The sequence below is a fragment of the Cryptomeria japonica genome, chromosome 9, assembly GCF_030272615.1.
Source record: "Cryptomeria japonica chromosome 9, Sugi_1.0, whole genome shotgun sequence".
Taxonomy (NCBI): domain Eukaryota; kingdom Viridiplantae; phylum Streptophyta; class Pinopsida; order Cupressales; family Cupressaceae; genus Cryptomeria; species Cryptomeria japonica.
Window position 1 is genome coordinate 206,969,058 of NC_081413.1, and position 23,985 is coordinate 206,993,042.

General features: G+C 36.9%; 1 protein-coding gene across 6 annotated transcripts in view; it reads right to left on the minus strand.

Annotated features, from left to right (window-relative positions):
- Positions 1–265: 265 nt before the first annotated feature.
- LOC131044500 (uncharacterized) overlaps positions 266–23,985 on the minus strand; it is a 91,977-nt gene continuing 68,257 nt past the window's right edge. For 3 of the 6 annotated variants that reach the window (XM_057977830.2, XM_057977829.2, XM_057977835.2), the window contains exons 3-5: positions 6,871–6,956; positions 1,644–1,817; positions 266–1,166 (exon numbers count right to left, since the gene is read on the minus strand). In XM_057977830.2, coding sequence (XP_057833813.1) covers positions 986–1,166; positions 1,644–1,817; positions 6,871–6,956 — 441 coding nt within the window. In that variant the 3' untranslated portion in view covers positions 266–985. The other 3 variants (XR_009105680.1, XM_057977831.2, XM_057977832.2) reach the window with 3 other exon arrangements.

Below are 23,985 nucleotides of genomic sequence, written 5' to 3' on the forward strand. Positions count from 1 at the left end.
TCAAATGATTTGAACGGTACTGGTTATGCTTATAATTTATTTACCATGGTGCTTGAGGTGTTTATTACATTCTAATAGTCGTTAAAAATTTGGTTTCCATGTTCATACGAAAGTGCATGGAAGGCTAATGTAGATAGAAATATAAAATATCAAAATTCAAATGCCAATTTACAAGTTAATTCCTGTCCAGAATAAGAAGCAAGCATGACCATCGGATGCAATATTCTATCTATTACACAGCAATTTGTCCTGATTACTCCAAATGAATTTGGCAACCTCAAAAGATAGTATACAACATTAGCTTGACTTAAATACATGTTACGTTTTATTCAACATACAATCCCACAACCTTAATCGAAGGTATAGCTCTTTCATCTCAATCAGTGGATCCATGTTTCTTTTTTATCACAGCCTAAAGAAACTTTAGAAATCAATATAATATCATTATTATGTTTCCTAAAACTCCGCTTGGGCTTAGCTATGAGAGATGCTTTATTTACAACTTCCAACAGCACTATCATCTACACCGAGATGCACCTAAATTGAAGCCAGATGATGATCTTCTCATTTGTGCTCATATACACAGTAGCAGTAGATATGGGTCGCGGGTATCCACTGTTTGTATTGGAAATGTTACATGAATATGTGTCAAATGAAGTAAACTTACAGGATCAAGCTAGTCATTCACTGCTTTAAGGAGAGATACAAATTAAAAAACTCCAAAAGATTGATTCTTGAAATGAAAAGGACTTAAGGGTCAAGGATTCCAACTTTCTATTTATGCATCATGAAGCTGAAGGGTTAATGTTTCCTTCATGTTTCTCTGACTGCACAATTTGAATCCAGAAGAAGAATCTACTAAGTTTATTTTATATTAGACTAGAAATTGCAGGTAGAAACTTGGTTTGTGCAGCACTCTTTGCCTACTCATGTGCTAATGAATAAAATATTTAACAGGCTAATAAAATATTGGTCTCAAATATTTTCAGAAAAATTTTATGAATGGCAGTTTTCGTTTACACCACAGTAAAAGATTGGAAGTCATTGATGTTAGGTCTATGTTGGTTTTGAGTATGCCGCCCATTAATGTCTTCTGACCCTGGGCTGCTTCAAGGTCTAGTGTTCTATAAGCAAGAACCATGGTGTACATTGCTGGATGAAGTTTCCTGCATTCAATCAAATAAATTCTTCATTCCATTTATTAGATTTGCACAAAATCTAGAACATGATGGCATAACGTTTGGACACAGTGATGAAAAGGTACAATGAAAGAGAAATATAACTCGCAACAAATGGTGGTGATCATTCCTAATATAACAGATGTAAATGATGTAAATAGTCAATATAGTCCCCAAAAACAAAATCCAGTTCTCAAGATTTCCCAATGACAAAAAATCTTAATTCCCATGGTGTGGAAAGGACATAGTAGGCAACATTTAATGTGGAGAAACGTAATAGTAATTTACACAAAGCTAAAATGATCAAGGTGAAAAGACTGTATCTCCCCCAAACTTACATATGCAAAGCACTATCCCAAATGAGTGAAATCAAAACGAAGCTAAACTGGGTATAAATTAGGCCCAAATTAGGCCCAAATGTACTAGTGAAAGAAGTTCCAATGCTTCTGAGACTCAGAAACTTACCCTCGTGAGCTTTGGTGAGAAGATCTTCCCATAAACTTTGATCCATCATAGTAATTTAGGCTTTGCCAGTGTCTCCCAAATGGGATTGTCTTTCCTTTCTTGTCCCGTCCAAATGTTTCAACATACCAACCCCCAATATCATGCTTCTCACAGCGAGGTTCAAAAATCCAAAATCTACAATGATAATTTTCAAACAAATGAATATTTAAATTTACACAGCAATCAAAGGTCAATTACACCACAATCAATGAGACAAACAGAAACTAATCCTGGATAGAACAGAATTTGTGATGATATTTCCTCCTTGCTCTGTTAAGATTGTGTTTATAAAAGAAGCATAAAATAATCTCTGTTTACATATTTTAGCAACAGGGCATAGTGAGTGTTTGTCTTATTTTCAAAGTCAATAAGAATTGTTGAATGTACATTGAGATTTTCTGATCACTAGTGTTGTTATCATTGTACATCACAACAAATTAAGTGACTAATAAAGGAAATGTAATCCAAATAATTAAGGTATTTCTTCCCTTAATCAGAAGTCAGGCCTAAAAATATTTGGACATCCCATGGAGTTTGGGAGAATTGGATGCCACACACTTCAGTGTGTGTATGCTTGTATTTAATATTGCATAGGGAAGTTATGTGGTGATTGTACTTTTAAGACATAACTAATGTGGTATCATTTCATCATTAACGCAAGCACTATGACCGTGGGAACAAAGTGTGGCCAAACATTATATTATATCTCATACCCCTCTTAATGACTAAACCAGAGAAAACTCTAATTTTTCCAAATTTTACATAGAATAGCACCAGGAGGTTAGTCATTAGGTCAAAAAATTTATTCCCGAGAAGTGTGGTAGTGGAGAGAAAATTCACCAATGTCAATCAATTGCAAAATGTAATAATGATGAACCTCGATATGTTTAGTGCGAGCATGATAAACTTCACTAACTTCAAGACACATTGATTGTCATAGAAAAGTGGAGTTGGTATATCTCAGTTGCAAATCACTCAAAACTTGGCATAATCATATTGCTTTGCAACTAGCACTGAATATTACTTTGTACCTGCTTCAATGGAAGAAAGGATGTTGAATCTTACTTTGCCATTAAACAGCTCCTGATCCAAGGAGAAAATATAGCATGTAGTTGATCTCACATTATCAATTGAACCAGCCCAATTAGAGTCTATGCATCCTATCAGCACAGAATAATTTGTACTCTGATAGAGAATGCCAAGTCCAAGAGTGCCAATGACATATCACATGTTTCACTCCCTACTAGTGAACAAGCTTCAGTTGGGCTACAAACCAAGAGAGATAACTAACAACAAAACAAAGCCCCAATCATGTGGAAGCAAAATATATCAGACTACCCACCAATTGTTTGTAGAGTGACTCTGACTAGCAATGAATCATCATAGACTAACATCTTCAGCTCAACCTTCATAGGTGTAGTGGAAGATTGCAATCAAATATGCAAAACTGTTGCAAAAGATTCATAGCATATTTGGCATAAGCCATGAAAATGAAATGGCCATGTTGCAAAAATATACATCTAAGCAACATCAATGTGGGCCTAGTATAATCATGTCACAAGAAAAACATTGATCACATTTCATGTGCATCAATGTAATAGCCCCACCATCTATGATGGTAAGATCATCAACATGGACAACAAGAATTGCAATGCCATCACATCATTTTTGACCTATAGATTTCAATCAGAAAGACTTTGAATAAATGCAAGTCTCAAAGATGTTGATCAATTATGATATGCCAAGGTCATGGAGCCTACATATGACTGTACAAAGACTTCAGTAGTTGAAAAATTGGAGGATCGCTACCAGGAATTTGAAATCCTTCAAGTTGCACTCTGTAGACCTCAACAAAATCCCCATTCAAGAATGTGCTCTTCACACACATGATATAATTTGTTACTACAATAAAGTAAAAGAAGAACTAGAACCTCTTTCAAAGGATATACAATATTAGTTTTAAGTATGTGATTAACCACATGTTGGTTAGAATCCATGTTACTGGCTCCTTCACAGGAATACCCCGAATCTCGGTCCAGTTCGTTCTAATATAACCACATGTTGCATCTCCTGGAATACCCCTGTTAATGACTCTGGACCTAGAATCCATGACCACTCCATTGCATGTCCTTGCCTTTGCACTGAGTCCCGAGTATTATAGTCAACAACTCCTTACTGGCACAAGAATTGCCCCATATAGAGATCCCGAAGTTGCTCAAGGGTACAAGGCAGCCCTTTGCAGACTCGTTCACTGTGATGTATGGCCTGCAGTGACGACTGAATTCATGAGTTTTGCAAGCACAAATGATTGTAGTCTTGAAGCTCTTTGGAATAAGCATAGGGTTGCTGCTCATAGTTGGTGGTACTTCAATGGAGAATCATACCAGCACCTACAACCTCTTGCCATCAAAATTTTATTGCAAGTGAGTTCTTATTTTTAGAAAAAAAAAATCTTCTATCTTGCTTTTGAGTTTACTATTGTAATAATTTATATTTTAATTTTATTCATAACTCTTTAACTCTGTAATTTCAAAATCCTGATAGGTTGCTAGCTTATCTTCATCTGAGAAGAATTAGAGCACATACTCCTTCATCGACTCAATAGAGCACAATAGACTACACTCCAAAAAGGCAGAGGACTTGATCTTTGCGCAAACTTGTGGCTCCTCACACACAGACAATTCCTACAAACAAGAGGAGACAAAGCAATTAGATACTGATCCAAAGCATGCCGAGTTGGATGATTCAGTTTCCTGGCTTGCTGCACTTGAAGTTGATGATGACCATGGGCTACCTAGTGATCATGAGACTGAGAATGCTAGTACCACTGCCACTGCCAATGGCACTATTTGTGGTTCTTCTATTTACCACAGCATATGGAGGATGATGATATTTTTGATGAACCAAATGATATTTAGTCATGGCTGATTGTTGACACTTGACATAATTATTTTTGAACTAAAACATTAATATGGTGGTGTAATTTGCTATGTTACTTGAACTGAAACTTTAAAGTTTAATATATATCATGAGTCAAGTTTTGACTATTAATATGGTGGTGTACTTTACTATGTTATTTGACTATTAGCATAGTGGTGTATTTTGAAATTAATTGCTGCCGCATATATGTCTATAATTTTTATTTTTATATGTTTTTGTATGGATGAACCCAACCTTCCAAATAATTTTGACCGAAACCCGCGAACCCGAACCCGAACCCGAACCCGACCCTGAACCGGAACCGGCAACTTAGTTTTAATATATAAAGCATCTCTAGATTTTGTTTTATATATTTTAATATAACGGAAATGAGCGAAACCACACATTTCATGAATCAAAAAATTTATATTTAACAAATATATTTATACCTAATAAAATTAATTTAATTTAATAAATTAAAAAATTATAGAAAATAATCATTAGATCAAAAATAAATAAAATAAAATTTATCTATTTTTAAAGCATGAAATAAAAAAATTTTAAAAATCTAATAAATAACAAATAATGATTCATGAATTTTGCATTAAAATTCACATCAGCTACTTCGCAATATATCATTTAGGTATAAATGATTTATCAAGATTGAAACTAAATACTTGTCAACGAATAAGAGGGAGGCAAAATGTGTGAGTTGATGTGTACAAAAATCATACCCGTCACATTTCTGGGGTCCAGGCTGCCCAAAACATTTTGATTTTATTTAACAGAAGCTGGTCTTGGCTGGCCCAAATTATTTTGATTTTTCTTATGCATGCCTATTCTGGCTGCCCAAAACTATTTGATTTTTGAGCTTCTGAAAATAGCTATGTTCATTTTGATTTTTAGTTTTGATTCTCCCACATCCAGTTCCATAATTTGGGAACTTGCAATTCAATTTCTAGGGGGCTCTGCAGGAACACAGATCGCTGGTTGAACAGCACCATAGTTCACTACAAAGAGAAACTTTTATATCTTTGGAGCTCAGATACAGGAAACCATCTCTACAAATGCCTTTGCTCTGCCTCTGAAATCTCTGCAAACATCAAACAGAAAATCTACACAACAATTCCAACCACTATATTTATTTATGAAAAAGGGTTTTTTACAATTTGGGTTAAGTCATAAGTGTCTTTGGATATGGCACAAATGAGAAGAGCGCCGAATTGACATGTATCCAACACAGCCAAAAATAAGAAAGTTGTTTTAGTACAGTTGGAGATGGCGCCCTGGCCATATCTGGGCCATATTGTATCTATACCTGTGCTTGCTATGGCAGTATGCATACCAGGGTTTCTGTCCAGGTGTATCCTGCAATTACTCTTTATGCAGCAGCACTTGGACTCACCATAATGTTACCTCTGACTAACAATGTGAGATGCATTATTATCCATACAATAAATGGATCAATTTTAATAAACTTGTCAAGATAAGTGAACATTTTTACCATAGATTCTATGAACAAATTCATAAACAAAACATGTTCATTATTATTATTGCAAATCAGGATCAGGTGGGACATATGGTACACTCATTTTTAGAAAAATTAAACATTGAAATGACTGTTATTAATGTTCTTAAATATGAGCCCTTTAGAAATAATGAGTTTTGGTCAATAATCACTAGTATGGACAAGCATGAAATGGTAATTTGAATGCTTCCGGTTTTAAAAGTATCCTTAATTGTATGTGACACTTTAAATTATTGACTCTTGAATCAAGTTCCATTTGATCTTTAAAATAAATAGATCACTAAATAAAAGAAATTTGAAGAGACAAATTGGAATGAATCCCAGCATAAATAGAACCACCTAGTTTGTTTAAGATTAATTTACTACTACATGCTTTCATGTTCCCACATGCACAAAAGGTTACCTCAATTAGCCCAAAGGTATGCAAACTGCTCTTCTTTGGACAAATCATCTTCAAAGCAACACGTAACATTTTCAATATTTACATTATATGCATCTTTAAATTTTGAAAGCTTGTTTTGCTTGATTGTTTATCGATCTCTTGACCTAATCTCTTAACTACTTCACTTCAGTGGGGCACAGACTTGCTGAAATCTTAGAAGAAACACTTAAATATAAGCTTTTAAGAAGTGTCGATTCAATAAAAGTCAATCGCAATCAATTCCACATAGCCTTTACATATTAACAAAACTCTACAGAACAATATCTTTATCATTTCTCTATGAAAATTAAATTACTCACTTGCTTGGTGGGAGACGTGCTCTCGTACACCTACATTCACAAGCTGAATTTTCTTGCCCAACATCATACCAATACATGTGCTTAACCTGAAGAGAAGACAGACTCCAAATTCAAATTAAAAGAGAGAAACCACACAATACCAAACAATATAACATTAAAACAACATTGGAAGAACTATCACTTGTTAAAGTTCAATATCACAAGATAACATCAAATTTTCTGTAAAATTGATTTATCTCTAGTATAAAACATCAACAATAATATAAGCAATTTAAAGACAGTTCAATTATAGGTCAGTAAGGTCTACTAAGGATTGACACTAATTAATAAGAGAAACATGTACTAAGGTTGTGCAAGCAATATTCACGCTTTTGGTATTCCCCTTCTACTGTTTTTAGAAAATTGTTACTGACTCTATAGGGTGAACTTGCCCAGCCTTCTACTAAACCCAACAACCTCAACCTCATTTGCATTACAAGATGAAGTCGGGAGAAACATTGTTCATCACAAAATGTATGCTGTAAGTTTAGTTTCCACCAAAGATATGGTTTTTTGACAAAAATCAAAGCCTTATATTATAAAAAAAATGAGAGGTACAAATTATATCATAATTATGAAGCTTAAAATACGATCAAGGTTAGAGATCAGAGAGCAAAGCCCCACCAAGACTAAACACGAAGAAAATCAAGAAGGAAAAAAACTTACGTTGCTATTTTGGGTTCAGGTTCAGCAGTTCACAGATTTTTTTGTTTCCTTGGGCTCAGTACAGCTAGATTTGGTTGTACGATATAAATAAAAAATAGAGTTATACGTTTGTAACAATAAATATATTAGAAATAAACAAATATAAAACATATTGACAATAACTTTAATATATAACGGCAATCCAAAATATACTAATATGTATATAATAAACTAATTTATATATATTTTTCTAAACCAATAATAAATATGTTATATAAATAGAAACAAATTGTAGAGAAATAAAATTAAATATATCGTATGATTGTTTAGGGTGTTGAGCTCAACGCTTTGTCATGTGGTAGTGTTTTAATTCACACGTACCAATGCTACAAAAAAACAGAATAGATATGTGGTTGATTTGCTTTGAATTAGAATGGGAAGCTCCCTATAAAAAAAGATTAACCTAACCTGAACAATATGGAATTTCTGTTTACAATCTACACATTCTTTTCTTTGGTGGTTCACTCTTAGCAAACAAAATTAAATCCTATCTTTCTCGTTATCAGGCTCAGCAAAAGGCAAATACACACTTCCACTCAAGGCATGAATTTTTTAATTATTTTTACCAAAAAAAAACCTACATAACTATCAAACATCCACTCTTTCCACCTAAAAACTAAGGCTGAAAACATTTGAGGACGACACGAAGATTGAATAGGTTTAACTTTAAACACAACAACACAGACACTTTGGTAAACTGAATCAAGAAATTACGTATAAAGTCACACTTTCCAACTGAAAGATCCCAACTCAATTCTGTCCTGATTTCTTCAGTTTAAGTGTGTCGGCATTTTGTCAAATACTTGTCATGCAAGGTCACTGGGTTCTGATTTCTGAGTTTAATGCTTGGTTTTGATGCTTGTTTAAGAGGATTTTCACAAATGCCAAATAAAAGTACATAAACTATAATTTTGCATTCAAAGACAACAGAATTTCTATGACAAATATGTCTCCATTATCATCGAAACAATTCTGATTACAAATTTTAACAGGTCTGAAATAATTCCAACTCCCTGAAGTCCCATCAAATGGCTATTTGGAACAACATATGAATTAATTAATTGGCACCAAAATGACAATTAGGAACCGTACCAGGTAATTTGAATACAGGAGTGAATATTACTGATTTTTCCAAGTCACTGAGTTCTCCTGCATTCTGATCTGAGTGATTACCAGCACCATATGATATAAATCTGCTACAGGATGATGCCCTAGCTGATGTCAGCTACAGCTGGGTACTGTACGGCCCTAGAGGGAATGTAATGAATCTAAAACTTGCTTAAAATCTGCTCCAGGAGTGACCAATCTGAACACTAGCTGATAATGGCACCTGCGCACTGCAAAATCATGCAAGAAAACCCTTCCTTACAAGGTGACGTCAGCTATATGGATAAGTACGGTACAGCTGGGAATGATTTTGATGCTAATTATTGCTGCTCCTCCTTGATCTGCAATAAACCTCAGATTTCTTATCCACAACTGTAAATTCTCCACAATTCTGATAAACAAAATGCTCTCCAAGCTGATAAAACAATTAATTCTCAATCTGTGAACAAGCTGGGGAGACGTCCAACCTGTTTACTCCAAGCAATTCAATGTTACAACTTCTCATTAACAATCACAAATACTTCCAGCAATGGGGTATCGTCCAAGCTGCTCAAAATCAAGGGGTTTCATCCTCAATCCTCTGAAAACTCCAAATCTGAAGCTCTCCAATAACCTGTAAGTGTAAATTCCCAATCACACATGTACAAAATGCACTCCCAAACACCTTTTATTTTCAGCCCAAACCTTAATTTCGAATTAGGGTTTCATTTGCCCTTTTTATTAATAAAATAACTTTATTTTATTTGCAAGACAATCCCTTTAGAAGTTTGATTGGCTAGAGGGGTCAATTATTCATTGAATGGGGCCAAAGTCACTTAAACCAACTACAAGTTGCCATGCCTAGGAAAGGTGTTCTAGCTTTTATTTAATAATATAATATGATAAGTGATTAATATAATCACCTTTTTATTATTTAATCAACTTAAGAAATATTTTAATATTTTCTATTTTATTCATCAAGTGCTCAAATAAACTCAAAATTGTAAACTGATTGAAGTCACCTGCCTGTGGATAATGCCTGAGCCACATAAGCCAATTGGTAGTTTTCCCCTAAAATCTAGGGATGCTCCTAAAAAGGAGACCGGACATGTCACCTTGAAACTGAATCCCAATGGTTCCCCTCTGCTATGTGCACCTCTGAAATGTCTGTGAATGAACTGGAAGTTCCTCCTAAAAAATGGGAGCGCCTCCTAAAAAATAGGAGATGCACTCAAAGTCTCCAAAACGCTTCCGGAGGTCTCTGGATGCCCCCTAGACCACTCCCAGTCAATCCCTAAAAAATAGGGATCCCTCTTAAATTTTAGGAAACTATTGTCAACTACTCCAAACTACCTGAAAGGCTCATGCATGACTCTCTAAGCCCCTGAGTTGGTTCCCTCCACGCTCTTGTAGCCTACGGGAACCAGATAACACACCAACCCTGCTAGAAATGTTGTTACTAAGGGCGGGCAAAAATTGGGGACATGACAGTCCTCCCTTCCCAAAGATTGCTTGTCCTCAAGCAACCTGTACCTGCATACTGCACATCAATTGTCGAATCCCATACCAATCTGAGGCATGTCGCATCACTTATCCGTTGCGCTACTCTGATACAAACATCAATATCCCCAAAGTGTAGCAATGCACCATGAATCCACCGGAGGAATGTATTATACATGTCAATACCCGGATTCCAAACCAAGATGAAAAATCCTCTATAGGAGCTGAAGTAGGAGAGTACGATGTCAAACAAACCATCACACAGCAAGGATAATGCTGCCACATTAAGAGTAACCGGTGGCGACCTCATAGGTAAAGTATATATGCCATCATAAGAAGAGTCAAAGCATGTGTCATGTGTATCCAACACTGCAGAATTACTATGGCTCAGGTCCCCATGATTATATGCATAAATGCCATAACAAAGGAACAATAAATCACTGTTGTTATAAATCTGAAAATTAGGACTGAATAGTTCCCTTGTGTCCATACCTTTAGAGTAATCAGAGTTGGTGCAAACAAACATGCTCTCCGCTGCCCTGTCAAGAAAACCATGAGACCACCTCATAATGGAAGTATATGTGCCATCCATGCTCATAAGGGACAACTCTTGAGTGGCTGGCCCACTAAGAGAATCATCCATCATACCCCTATCATTAACATGAGAATGATCAAATGTCTCAACTGGCAATGCTGAATTAAGCAGCTCATGTACCTCAAATGAATGGTAAACATCATAAATATGTAGAGGATTGGTCTAGCTTGTTGAGCCACAGTCTTAGCTCTCTTTGCCTCTTCTAACCTTCCTTCTTTCAACTTCCAGAACTGCTTTACAACAGCGATTCCAAGGTATCTGAAATCAATCTGATAATGGTATGCATCAGACAAATCACCATGACCGATGCATGCTCCTTGTGTACCAACAGTTATAGACTCTTCTTCACAAGTTTTTCCATGTGTAAGGGTGCCAATCTCATATGAATGAGGAAGACGAATATCGCTGTCCCAAATCAGACCTTTGAGATTCTCTTCTTTTCTTGCATTGTAGTCATCAAACAACATTGAATCTTGATTAGTCTCATGCTTTTCCCAAGTGTTTTGAAATGTAAGTGGCTCAAATAAGTCTTCATCCAAGATGCTATGACATCCATAATCAGATCGCTTGCATTCTAAACTCGTTTCATTCTCATGTGAGAATAGAGAGTTATGGTCACCATACTGAAAATCAGAACTTTTGTCTAGCTCCTTTGAAGTAATTTCAGGTTCATCAACAAAAGTTAAATGTGCTTCATCAAATGCTGGGACATGTTGTGACCTTTTTCACACATCGCCCCATTGCAAATGGGGACCCTCTCTTAGCCTGCTTTCTAGGGTTTTTGTTAGTGTCCCATGGCCTTCCACTTCATTTTTTGCCAAGCCTTCTCAGTTTTGAACAGTTCAAGTCCTAGAGATTGAAAGCTAGTTTTTGCAAGCCAAGTGATTTCGAAGTTCGGAAACCGTCAAAGTGCCTAGAAAGGCCAAAGGACGAAGATCGCAATTGATTTGGACGAATTTGGACAACTTTCTATTTTTAGAAAGTTTGCTTTTTTGCTTTTTCCTATTTTTTAGGAAGTTTCATTTTTGGCATTTTTAGCCCAATCCCCGGTATGGCTATTTTTAAAAAGTTTTCCCTATTTTTTAGGGATATCTGCTTTTTGCTTTTTCGGGATGCGAACCTAGTGTTTACACTTGCACCACTAACCAGCTTCGACCGGAACTCGAAAATTCCAAGTTTTGACCTAAAAAGCTAAATCCCTAGATTTTAGGCCTTTTTTGCTTTTTCGGGATGCAAACCTAGGGTTTACACTTGCACCACTGACCAGCTTCGACCGGAACTCGAGAATTCCAAAATTTGACCTAAAAAGCTAAATCCCTAGATTTTAGGCTTTTTTGCTTTTTCGGGATGCAAACCTAGGGTTTACACTTGTACCACTGACCAGCTTCGACCGGAACTTGAAAACTCCAAGTTTTGACCTAAAAAGCTAAATCCCTAGATTTTAGGCTTTTTGCTGCTTCAGACGATCCACCTAAGCATGGATTTCAAATTTCAAGTTAATCCGGTTAAATTTGATTAAGCTATGAAATTTTGAAATTTCTCTAAAAATTCTTCTAAGTCTGGCTAACAAGGGTTTTGAAGTATTGTTGCAGGTTCAAACTCCACCACGATGCGGGAGACCATGTGTTGAAGACTATCCAAAGTCCACCATGCATTGGGAGGCCATGTGGGAGCACTCACCAAAATCCACCATGCATTGGGAGGCCATGTGGGAGCACTCTCCAAAGTCCACCAAGGTTGGGAGGCCATGAAGACCAACACTCCAAAGTCCGCCATGTATGCATTGGGAGGTCATGTGGGAGCACCCCCCAAAGTCTGCCACTGTCTTGGAGGTCATGTAGGAGGCACCTTCAAAGTCCGCCATGTATGTGTAAGGTGCATAGGGGTATAGCCCAAAGTCTGCCCAAGCATGCCAAGTGATGGAGAAGCCTAGCCTGAAGTCCACCATAGGTTAATAGGCCATGAGGAGAGGTGCTTGAAGTCCGCCCAAGGTCTTAAGTGTTGGGAGCAACCTTCAAAGTCTGCCTAGGCCAAGAGGAGGGATGTCTAAAGTCCATCATAGGCTAGGAGGGTCATGAGGAGAGGTCTCCAAAGTCCGCCATGTGTGTGGGGTGCCTAGGGGTAAGGTCTAAAGTCCGCCCTAGGGGGGATGTGTTCTAAACTCCGCCCTAAGCCATGGGAGATAGTTAAGTCTAAACTCCGCGATGTGTGTGATGCCACCAACACCTTCCAAACTCCGCCATACATGTTGGGAAGGCCATGAGGAGCCTTGTTCAAAGTCTGCCTAGGCCATGAGAAGCCAAGTTTAAACTCCGCCATAGGTTAGAGGGCCACGAGGATAGGTGCTTAAAGTCCGCCCATGAGGAGATGTGTTGAAGTCCGCCATGCATGAGGAAGACCTTCAAAGTCCGCCTTGGTTGAGGTCTAGAAGTCCGCCCATGAGGAGAATCCTTAGAAGTCTGCCCTACCCTAGCACCAAGCTAGAGGACTCACCAAAGTCCGCTCTAGGAAAAGGTAACACCAAAGTCCGCCCTATGACTTGTGGAGTGAGGAAAGAAAGTGTGGAAGCCTCATCAAAAGTCCGCCTTAGAAGGAAGGCATGTGAAGTTGAAGACCCTCTAAACTCCGCCTTGAAGAGCAAAGGTCTAGAAGTCCGCCCATGTTGGAGATGTCTAGAAGTCCGCCCATGTTGGAGATGTCTTAGAAGTCCGCCTAGGGGGTGTCTTCCAACGTCTGCCCTATGCCTTAGCCAAAAATTCGCCTTGATTGAGCTTTGCTCAAAGTCCGCCCTCCATGTTGAAGGGACCCTTCAAAACTCCATCCAAGGAAGTAGATGCTAAGTATGATGATGAAGAGCCTTATGAAAACTCCGCCCTAGGCCTTCAAACGTTGAAGAGGTAACACCAAAGTCCGCCTTGGTGGAGGTAGCATCAAAACTCCGCCCTATCCAAAAGGATGATGGAAAGCTTCTAGGAGTCCGCCATGCTGGTTGAAGACCAGCAAAAGTCCGACATGTCTTGGGAAGATGCCCTCAAACTCCGCCTTGACTTAACCATGACTAAGCTAGAGGAATGTCCAAAGTCCGCTATGCTTGAAGGAGAAGTCTTCAAACTTCGCCCAAAATGCTAAGTATGATGTTGAAGAGCCTTCTCAAACTCCGCCATGCCTTGGAGAGGTAAGGAAAGTACGCCCAAGTTTGAGGAAGATGAAGGTAAGCCTCCAAAAGTCCGCCTACACATAAAAGTCAAACAAAATCAACGAAAATACAAGTGATGTCATGAAAATCCTTCAAGATTTCGAACTTAAATCCAAAATAGAAAGTTTTCAAAAGGAGAATATTGGAAGATTGATAAGGATTTCGAACTTAAATCCAAAATGGAAAGTTTTTTTAAAGAGAATATTGGAAGATTAATAAATATTTTGAACTTATAGCCAAATTGGAAACTTTTGGAAGATATTTTCTTCGAATTTGGAAACATGACAACACTTTCCAAAAGAATGAAGTTAAAATTGGAAACATGATTTGGAAGATTTTAAGGGTTTCTGATTGAGGATTTAACTTTATTTACAAATACTTCGTTGTAAACTTCATTTCTACACCAAGAAGTTCAAAAATATTAAGGAGAGCATAGTAAAATACTTTCAGTTTGGAGTTCATCTGGAGAAAGTTTTGGATATTGCTGGAAGTTGGATAAACTTTTTTGACAAAAGTTTCACAGATTTTTGGAGAAAGACAACCAGTATAAGGAAGAATTATTGAATCTCTCCTGAATTTTTGAGTTGGATTGTGATCACAGTTATCTTGAAGGTTGGAGAATTTACATGTGAAAATCCCATTCTCATGGCTAAGTATGAAAATGAAGTGAAATTTTCCAAACACTTAGCCGTTCGCAGCCTCAATTTTCTTTAATCCAAGATAGATTTCTAACTTATTTTCCTTTGGTTTTACAGGTCGCAGGAGGAAATAGAAGCGAGATCATCATAGAGATCGCAGTTGGAGTTTCAAGCCAAACGAAAGATTGAGGACAAGTTCACCGGCAAGGTTCATCCGGGCGTGAAGATAGCCAAAATTTGGCTAAGTATGGGAAATGTTTCACAAAGAAAATTCCAATTTCCTCAATTATGATGAAGGCATGGAGAAATTCTTCTCCAAATGTCAGGATATCGAGAAGAAGGACATGATCACAGCGAATGCCTAAACAACTTGATCCCATCATTTCATATTTGCAAGGGGTTATCTAGAGCTTTTACCCTCCTCCCACACAACATAAATTGGCAACTGAAGGCAGGATCATCACAGAAAACACAAATGGAGTTTCAAGCCAAATTCAGAATTGAAGATGAGACCACGAGCAAGGTTCGTCCGAGTATAGAGAGGGCCAAAATTTGGCTAAGTATGAGAAAAACTTCACAAGGGGATTTCTTCTACAAATTCAAGGCATCAAGAAAGAAAAGTTCTCAGACTTGGTGAAAATATGGAAAAGTTAGATAAACTTCCAACTTCTTGAAGGATTTCATCTCCTGAAGGAATTAAAAAAGACAAGCTCCCAAGCAAAATCAAATGGCGACAAGAAGGAATCAAATTTCCATACTTAGACGATTTCTTGACACAAGTTGGAGAATTCAAGGAAGACATCCAACACGTTGAGGTGGTGCCTCGTCATTTTCCAACCAATCAAATCGCTCCAAGTTAGCATGTCCAAGTTTGATGAACCTGACTTATCCAAAAGCTTCTAGAAGGACACACTTTACAATGCAACAACCTTCTATTTTCATTGATGGTTCATATTTAGCAAGAAGGACAAGTATCCCAAATGTAATTTTCTCATTGGTCGGGGGTAATTTTAGAAACCTTAATTAGGGTTTGTATCTTTCAATCTGGGCCCTTGATCACTGTTTGATCTCGGCCGTTCATTTATTATTGAAAAACTATATAAGGTTGCCTCCTCTCATTTGGAGAGTGTGAGGTTTTTGATGTATTGTTGCTTAAGGTCATTTCCAGATAATATATTGCATGTGCGCTACTTTGTAATCTCTATTATTTGAATGATTTGCATGGTTTCAATTGCCTCAACACTTAGTTAAAATTAATCTAGATTTGCTTTCATTGTTGTTAATTTGAATAAGGATTTGATAAGTATCAATTGATGGTGCATCTCCGCTCATACTTTTGGTAAATGGATGATTTCCATTCTATCGTGCAAAATTAGTCTGAGCCCATCCCCTGTACATCCCAACATCTCGATCATAAGCACAACCCATTGAAGATTGCACCGGGCTTGTGTAGTTGTCCCTAGTGTGGCGAAGCAAGGTTTGGTTTCTCGAGAGCACCCAGTTGATACCGTCTCCAAAGTTCGTAGGATTAGATTAGCCTTCTCAAACCCTGTCCCTTTTTCCCTTTCTTTTGAAAGTCTAAATCCAAAGAAAATCCAGAAAAAAGAAGAGCCTAAAATTGCTAAATCCATCTAAGTCCAGCAGTTCAAGAAACTTGTTAAACGTAAGTCCCCCTTGAAATTTCAGCATACACTACCCAAGAAGCTATTCCACTAAAGTCACTTGTTCGCACATATAGACCTTGAAATTAGTAGTGATTTTTCAGGAGAGGATAGAATACCTTCGGGTATCCTATTCTAATGTTTGGTAGATGATAAAACAGACACCAACTGGACAAAATACTGATTTTCTACACCTCTTGCATTATCATTTTTCTTTATAGGAGCAGCTGTTATAAGAGGCTGATTTTCTCCAACAATGAATGTGTGGTGGAGACCTCTCCAAATTCTATGCTGGTCCTCATAGCTCAATGTAAAGTCCAAGAAAACATTCCAAATCTGCATTTCCTGTATGCTTTTTGCCTCCAAACACAACCATAGTGAAATGATCATGACAAACCAAACATTATCATATTATAGAACCATCTTCTTAGGCATTCTCGTAGATCCAACAATCAGCTCACCAAGGCAAAATGCCTCGTATGATCTCATCAAGTATTCCTCCAAGGCAAATATGTGAATGAAACAAGTGGAATCAAACTTACTACTAGACCACCTTTTTGTAGTGCTTCCATATGAGAGAACAACATCACTGTCCAACGCACAAATTGAATTTTTTCCTATTAAACATAGAGTTGATTCATTCCCTTCAACCTCAAGGTTGTCATGAAGACCTCTATGTGCTCCTTTTGCAGGGGCAATGGTTGATTCTTGCTGGTCCATATATTCATAGGTAGGATGGAACACCTCCTTGTTCTCTTCTTCCACCATAGGGCTCCCACATGACTGAATTTTGTTTTTTATTTTGAACATGGATTGGCTGAAGCCAATCTTTTTTCCTTCTCCTTGTGTAGTACCTATCAAAAGGTTCGATAACCTTGCTCTCCTTGGGTTCACATTAGTAGTCATCAAAGATTCTAGTCACTTCCTCATGCACAGGTATACTTTTCCTCGTTAGAGCTAGATACTCTTGAAATGTTAGATGGTTCTTCTTCTTCTAATACCTGTTATACCAACTAGCAATTTTGATGGCTGCTAATTCATTTTCCCACTCTTCCATTTTTGTAACCATCCCTTACCATACCACAGGCAGGCAAGGTCTTGGCTCTAATACCACTAAAAGATCCCAGCTCAATTCTGTCCTGATTTCTTCAGTTTAAGTGTGTCGGCATTTTGTCAAATACTTGTCATGCAAGGTCACTGGGTTCTGATTTCTGAGTTTAATGCTTGGTTTTGATGCTTGTTTAAGAGGATTTTCACAAATGCCAAATAAAAGTACATAAACTATAATTTTGCATTCAAAGACAACAGAATTTCTATGACAAATATGTCTCCATTATCATCGAAACAATTCTGATTACAAAGTTTAACAGGTCTGAAATAATTCCAACTCCCTGAAGTCCCATCAAATGGCTATTTGGAACAACATATGAATTAATTAATTGGCACCAAAATGACAATTAGGAACCGTACCAGGTAATTTGAATACAGGAGTGAATATTACTGATTTTTCCAAGTCACTGAGTTCTCCTGCATTCTGATCTGAGTGATTACCAGCACCATATGATATAAATCTGCTACAGGATGATGCCCTAGCTGATGTCAGCTACAGCTGGGTACTGTACGGCCCTAGAGGGAATGTAATGAATCTAAAACTTGCTTAAAATCTGCTCCAGGAGTGACCAATCTGAACACTAGCTGATAATGGCACCTGCGCACTGCAAAATCATGCAAGAAAACCCTTCCTTACAAGGTGACGTCAGCTATATGGATAAGTACGGTACAGCTGGGAATGATTTTGATGCTAATTATTGCTGCTCTTCCTTGATCTGCAATAAACCTCAGATTTCTTATCCACAACTGTAAATTCTCCACAATTCTGATAAACAAAATGCTCTCCAAGCTGATAAAACAATTAATTCTCAATCTGTGAACAAGCTGGGGAGACGTCCAACCTGTTTACTCCAAGCAATTCAATGTTACAACTTCTCATTAACAATCACAAATACTTCCAGCAATGGGGTATCGTCCAAGCTGCTCAAAATCAAGGGGTTTCATCCTCAATCCTCTGAAAACTCCAAATCTGAAGCTCTCCAATAACCTGTAAGTGTAAATTCCCAATCACACATGTACAAAATGCACTCCCAAACACCTTTTATTTTCAGCCCAAACCTTAATTTCGAATTAGGGTTTCATTTGCCCTTTTTATTAATAAAATAACTTTATTTTATTTGCAAGACAATCCCTTTAGAAGTTTGATTGGCTAGAGGGGTCAATTATTCATTGAATGGGGCCAAAATCACTTAAACCAACTGCAAGTTGCCATGCCTAGGAAAGGTGTTCTAGCTTTTATTTAATAATATAATAAGATAAGTGATTAATATAATCACCTTTTTATTATTTAATCAACTTAAGAAATATTTTAATATTTTCTATTTTATTCATCAAGTGCTCAAATAAACTCAAAATTGTAAACTGATTGAAGTCACCTGCCTGTGGATAATGCCTAAGCCACATAAGCCAACTGGTAGTTTTCCCCTAAAATCTAGGGATGCGCCTAAAAATTAGGAGACTGGACCTATCACCTTGAAACTGAATCCCAATGGTTCTCCTCTATTGTGTGCTAAGTCACAAAATTCGCCAAATTTCAACCATGAAGTTCGAAATTCGGCGAACTTCAAAACATGACTAGAATTTCATTAAAATTTGTCTCATATTTGAACAGGTTTAGGGCATAATTTTTTTTTCAATAAAATGAATTAAAAAACGTGGTTTTTTACCACTTTGATTCAATGTTTTCCCCATTTGGGCAGCTCCAGGACATTAGAAATCCCTCTGGCAGGGATGGGGGGTCAAGATTAACAAATTATTGCAAGCTGTCATACTCAGGCAATGCCCCAGGTCTGCGCATAGGTGGAGCCGCACGAATTAAATTTTTGTGCATTGAAGCGTAGTTTGCAAAATTATGGTTCAGCGTCCCTAATATATCTTAAATGTTTGAGGTAAATTAAAATCGTAATGAGAGTTTTCCTATGTTGCAAATTAAAATTGTATTAAGAGTTTTCTTATGTTGCCGAATTAGATATGTCTTCTTGATATATTTGAATAAAATCGTAAATTAAGATATGTCTTCCTACTTAAGATATGTAAAATCGTAAATTAGAGGTCAACATTAAAATCATATTAGAGGTCGTAAAAAAAAGATGTCTTCCTACTACATATATCTAATATAGTTATTCAAATATATATATCAAAGTTGCATATTTGATATATTTATGATTTATAATATTTATAGTAATAATATTTAAACTAAAATTTTGAACTTATTTATATTATAATATTTTAAAATTTATTATAACATACAATATATTCAAATTTAATATAATATTATTTTTTTTAGTTTATTATTATAAATATTTATTATTTATATTTAAAAAATTAAATTTATATAAGATGGATTTCATTCGAATTTTTTTTCCTCGTCGAATTTCATTCGAATTTTATTGTTGTCGAACTCGAATTCGAACCTTGTGACTTAGGCCATGTGCACCTCCGGAATGTCTTTCAATGAACTAGGAGTTCCTCCTAAAAATAGGAGATGCACTCAAAGTCTCCAAAACGTTCCCAAAGGTCTCCGGATGCCCCCTAAAACACTCCAGTCAATCCCTAAAAAATAGGGATCCCTCCTAAATTTTAGGAAATTGTTGTCAACTACACCAAACTACCTGAAAGGCTCATGCATGACTCTCTAAGCCCCTGAGTTGGTTCCCTCCACGATCTGCTGGCCTACGAGAACCAGATAATAGACCAACCCTGCTAGAAATGTTGTTACTAAGGAAGGGCAAAAATTGGGGACATGACACCAACTTTTAGTAAACCTACAATACAAAGCATGCAGCCTCACTAAAATAATTTAAATTACCTGACACACATACACAGCATTAGAAGCCAAACATAGTACAGGTATTCAAAGCTACAACAACCAACTTAACATCTACAATAATACAAAGCTTTCAATAAATACCAAGTGATACTCAACTCATAAAAGCACAATAACACATAAGAAAGGCCACTTAAATAGCAATTTGAGCAGAAAAAAAAGGCATACTAAATTCATATTAAATGATATTGAATTACTCTAAACCCCTAACCTAAGTACCCAAAGCACTTATTTATAATGTTTACAAAACTATTGGATGAAAAATAATTAAAAAGCTAAATCAATTCTTCTACCCAAGAAAAGATTACTTGCAAGCAATTCAAATTTTATTACAAATTGAGTCCAATAATAACAATTCTAAACTCAAACCATCTTAAGTTAGACTCGGTAAAGATACTACAAATTATGAATAGAACTTCAAGGTCATCTAAAAATAGGCTTCTCAAAATATGCTTATCTCAAAAACAAGGATGACTAAAACTAACACAAGCTAAAAAAATAATTTTCTAACAATTACCTTGTAGGCGATTCTGATTAAGTTGCTTAGTTCTCACTATAGCAATTTTTCTGATCAAGTTCTGAAATGCTAATAATTCCTTGTTGATGCCACAAATCCAAAAAAAACCCATTTAGTTGATCTTGCATCAAACCCTATTCACAACTTGCAATCTTAGATATTCTGAAACTACCCAAGGTTTGATAATAGCTCTCGATATGATGATGTTATATATGTTGATATCTTATTTTTAGTTAGACTTGTAGAATACTAGAAAGTATGATAAAACCCTAATCACCTTTGACCTCTCTGCAAACTCTTCACATTTGCCTTTATGTAGCTGATTTCTGCTAGAATACTTCACTGGAAAGATGAATAAGCTAATTCAATTCCGAAGAGGAGATAACTAGAGTTTCTAGATAAGAATTTGGAAGTCAATTAAAATACTATGTTACCCCGAGTTTCCGGGACAGCAGGGAATGGGGGTACACGTTTCCGGGACGGTGATTTTTGCCAATTTTGGGGACGGCTAGGGGATGGCTATATAAAATTGGGAAAATTAAAATATATAGGAAAATTTAAAATATTCATATAAAAACATGAATAAAGCATGCATATATACATTATAGAACCTTAACATATAAGAACTAGCAAAGTTCTTATGCCAAATTTGTGTTAAATTGAGAGTCAAAGTCAAATTGCTTATATAATTCATTGTCAATATGCAGATTTTATGGGGATGTCCCCTAGGAGTTCCTTGTCCCCGAGACGGGGACACCTGAAAAAAACACGGGGCGCATCCCCGGGTAACGTAGTTAAAATACACGATGTTATTTTTTTATGAAATCTGAATTCCCTAAAAAATTCTTGTAGTGGACAAAACCCTAGTTGATGATACAAACACCCAGCCAATTACTCCTTGAAATTTTGCTGATTTTAATGTAAAATTAATGTAAAATAGAAGAAAGGTCAAAACCGAAGATCACTAGAACCAGGTACTGTGACTGATGACTTGCTGAATTTAGATTCACTGCAGATGCAAGAATAAATTCGCTGCTGCCAAACCCCTGCTGTAGCACTGATATAACTGCTGGCATGATGGTTTTCAATGAAACCCTAAAAATTTGTAAGAAAACTGCTGTTACATGTCTGATAACTTGCTCAATGTGAATGCCCAACAGACGGCTAATTAGAATACAAATGCTGGTATGAACGAAATACATCTTCTCTGCTGTAGGTCACTAACTATGACTTCTCTTCAAGTCACCCCTCTGCTGCTTGTGACATTCTGTTCTATTTACCAAAACCCTGCCACTGAGAGGATGAAACAATGGTAAACAATGAAAGGTGAAGGTTTTATTTAAACACGAGATATCCTTTTTTTCAGCCCTTAGCCACCCCTCTATTTATATCAAATCCTTAAATTGACGACTGCTGGTCAGCCAGCTATATTTGGTGCCTCTATGCATGTTTTTGAATCCCTTTTTGAAAAAGAGCCAACTTCCACTATGAAAGTGTGCACTGCATGAGGCAAACACGGCTTTTAACTTGGAAATCACCCCATCTACTCTTGGGTGCACACTCATGTACAGGGATTTCAAGCTTTTGTTGATCAAAATACAGTATCTTTCATCAAGCACACACCCATGAATAGAGTTGCATGTTTTGACTTTGACCTTGCATTTACACAAAATGTACTTGCTATTGTCTTTGTATGATTTTGGTTTTGAATGCTCATTTTACACGTACAAGTGCACAACTCACAATACAAACATAGACTTTTGAAAACATGTCTGATCCTTGCTTATACAAGTGTGCACCTAATAAGGCATTTACTCACTTGGAAACTTGAAATCCATATTACCCATTCATAGGTGCATGTGTTGCAAGGTGTACGCCCTTGGTCTCTGTGCAACACAAGCGGTGGGTTTGTGACATGGCTTAACCGCCTCCCGAGGATTCTCTGTGTCTAGTGATTGTAGCAGACATTGATAGGTCGACCTTTTGGTGTAATGGCAACCGTACCCAACAAATGGTATCAGAGCTGGGTCGCGAGTTCAAACCCATCTTGCACTGAGGGGGGGATTGTTGCAAGGTGTGCACCCTAGGTCTCTGTGCAGCACAAGCGGTGGGTTTCCGACATGGCTTAACCGCCTCCTGTGGATTTTATGTGTCTGGGGGTTGTAGCAGGCATTGACAGGTTGACCTTTTGGTGCAACGGCAACTGTACCCAACAGCATGCGTATGTAATAATGTACAGTCCTCATGTTTTTTGAAGAGCCAAACTTGTTTTGACTTATATAGGTGCACCCTTGACGATAAAAGGTGGATTTTGCATGTTTAGTTTCAACTTGTTTGATTTTCCTATGCACAGCGCACACCTCATAATGCATTCTCTAAGCTTTGACTTTGAATATATGTTTCCTTAATCAAGTGCAGACCTCCATTAGTATTTGTGGACTATGTGATAACTCATTGGTGCTTCCCATTTACAAGTGCAAACCTAATTTAGATGTTTCATGCCTTTTCAAAAGGGGAAAATCTATATCCCCATTCATAGGTGCACATGTTGATATTGCTTGAATGAATGAAGTTTTTTGAAATTATGGGAGCCTTTATGTCACACGTGCTTGATAAAGAAATCACATCCCTTAACCTCTAAGCATGCTCTTGTAATGCCCCCATCCTAGTCAGGGACATTGGTTTGAGGAGTTAGCCTATTTTTGGACCCTTGTAGGCTAACAGGGTATGGATAAGGGGGTCAATAATGCAGTATCTTGAGGAGTGGTCTGTCTATTTGTTCTAGTTCAGTGTTGAGTTCAGTTCTGGTCTTCGTTTCATCAATCTCTAACATTATATGAGGATTTCCTAATTTTTGGGGAAAAACTGCTAAAAATAGACATGGTCCTATTTTCATTGGTGTGGCGAACTGTGGCCCCAGCTTCTGACAGATTTAGTTTCCGAGCAATAATGAGAGAGATATGAATTTTTAAGTGGTTTCGCAGGCAATTAATATTTTAATGAAATATTAATATAAAATCACAAAGTGCATCACTTAAATTTATTTAAGTGAAAAATTAATATCTCCTAAGCTAGGCTTTGCTTTTAGGGTTAAGTTGGGAACCCTAAAAGCAAGTTATGCTTTTTAAATCCCTAATTGCCAAAAATCATACTTTTTGGGTATTTACGCAGCCAAGATGGAAATTAAACCTCATTCATTGATATTGAGCATTTGACATTTCTTTTGAGCACTTGGCTATGG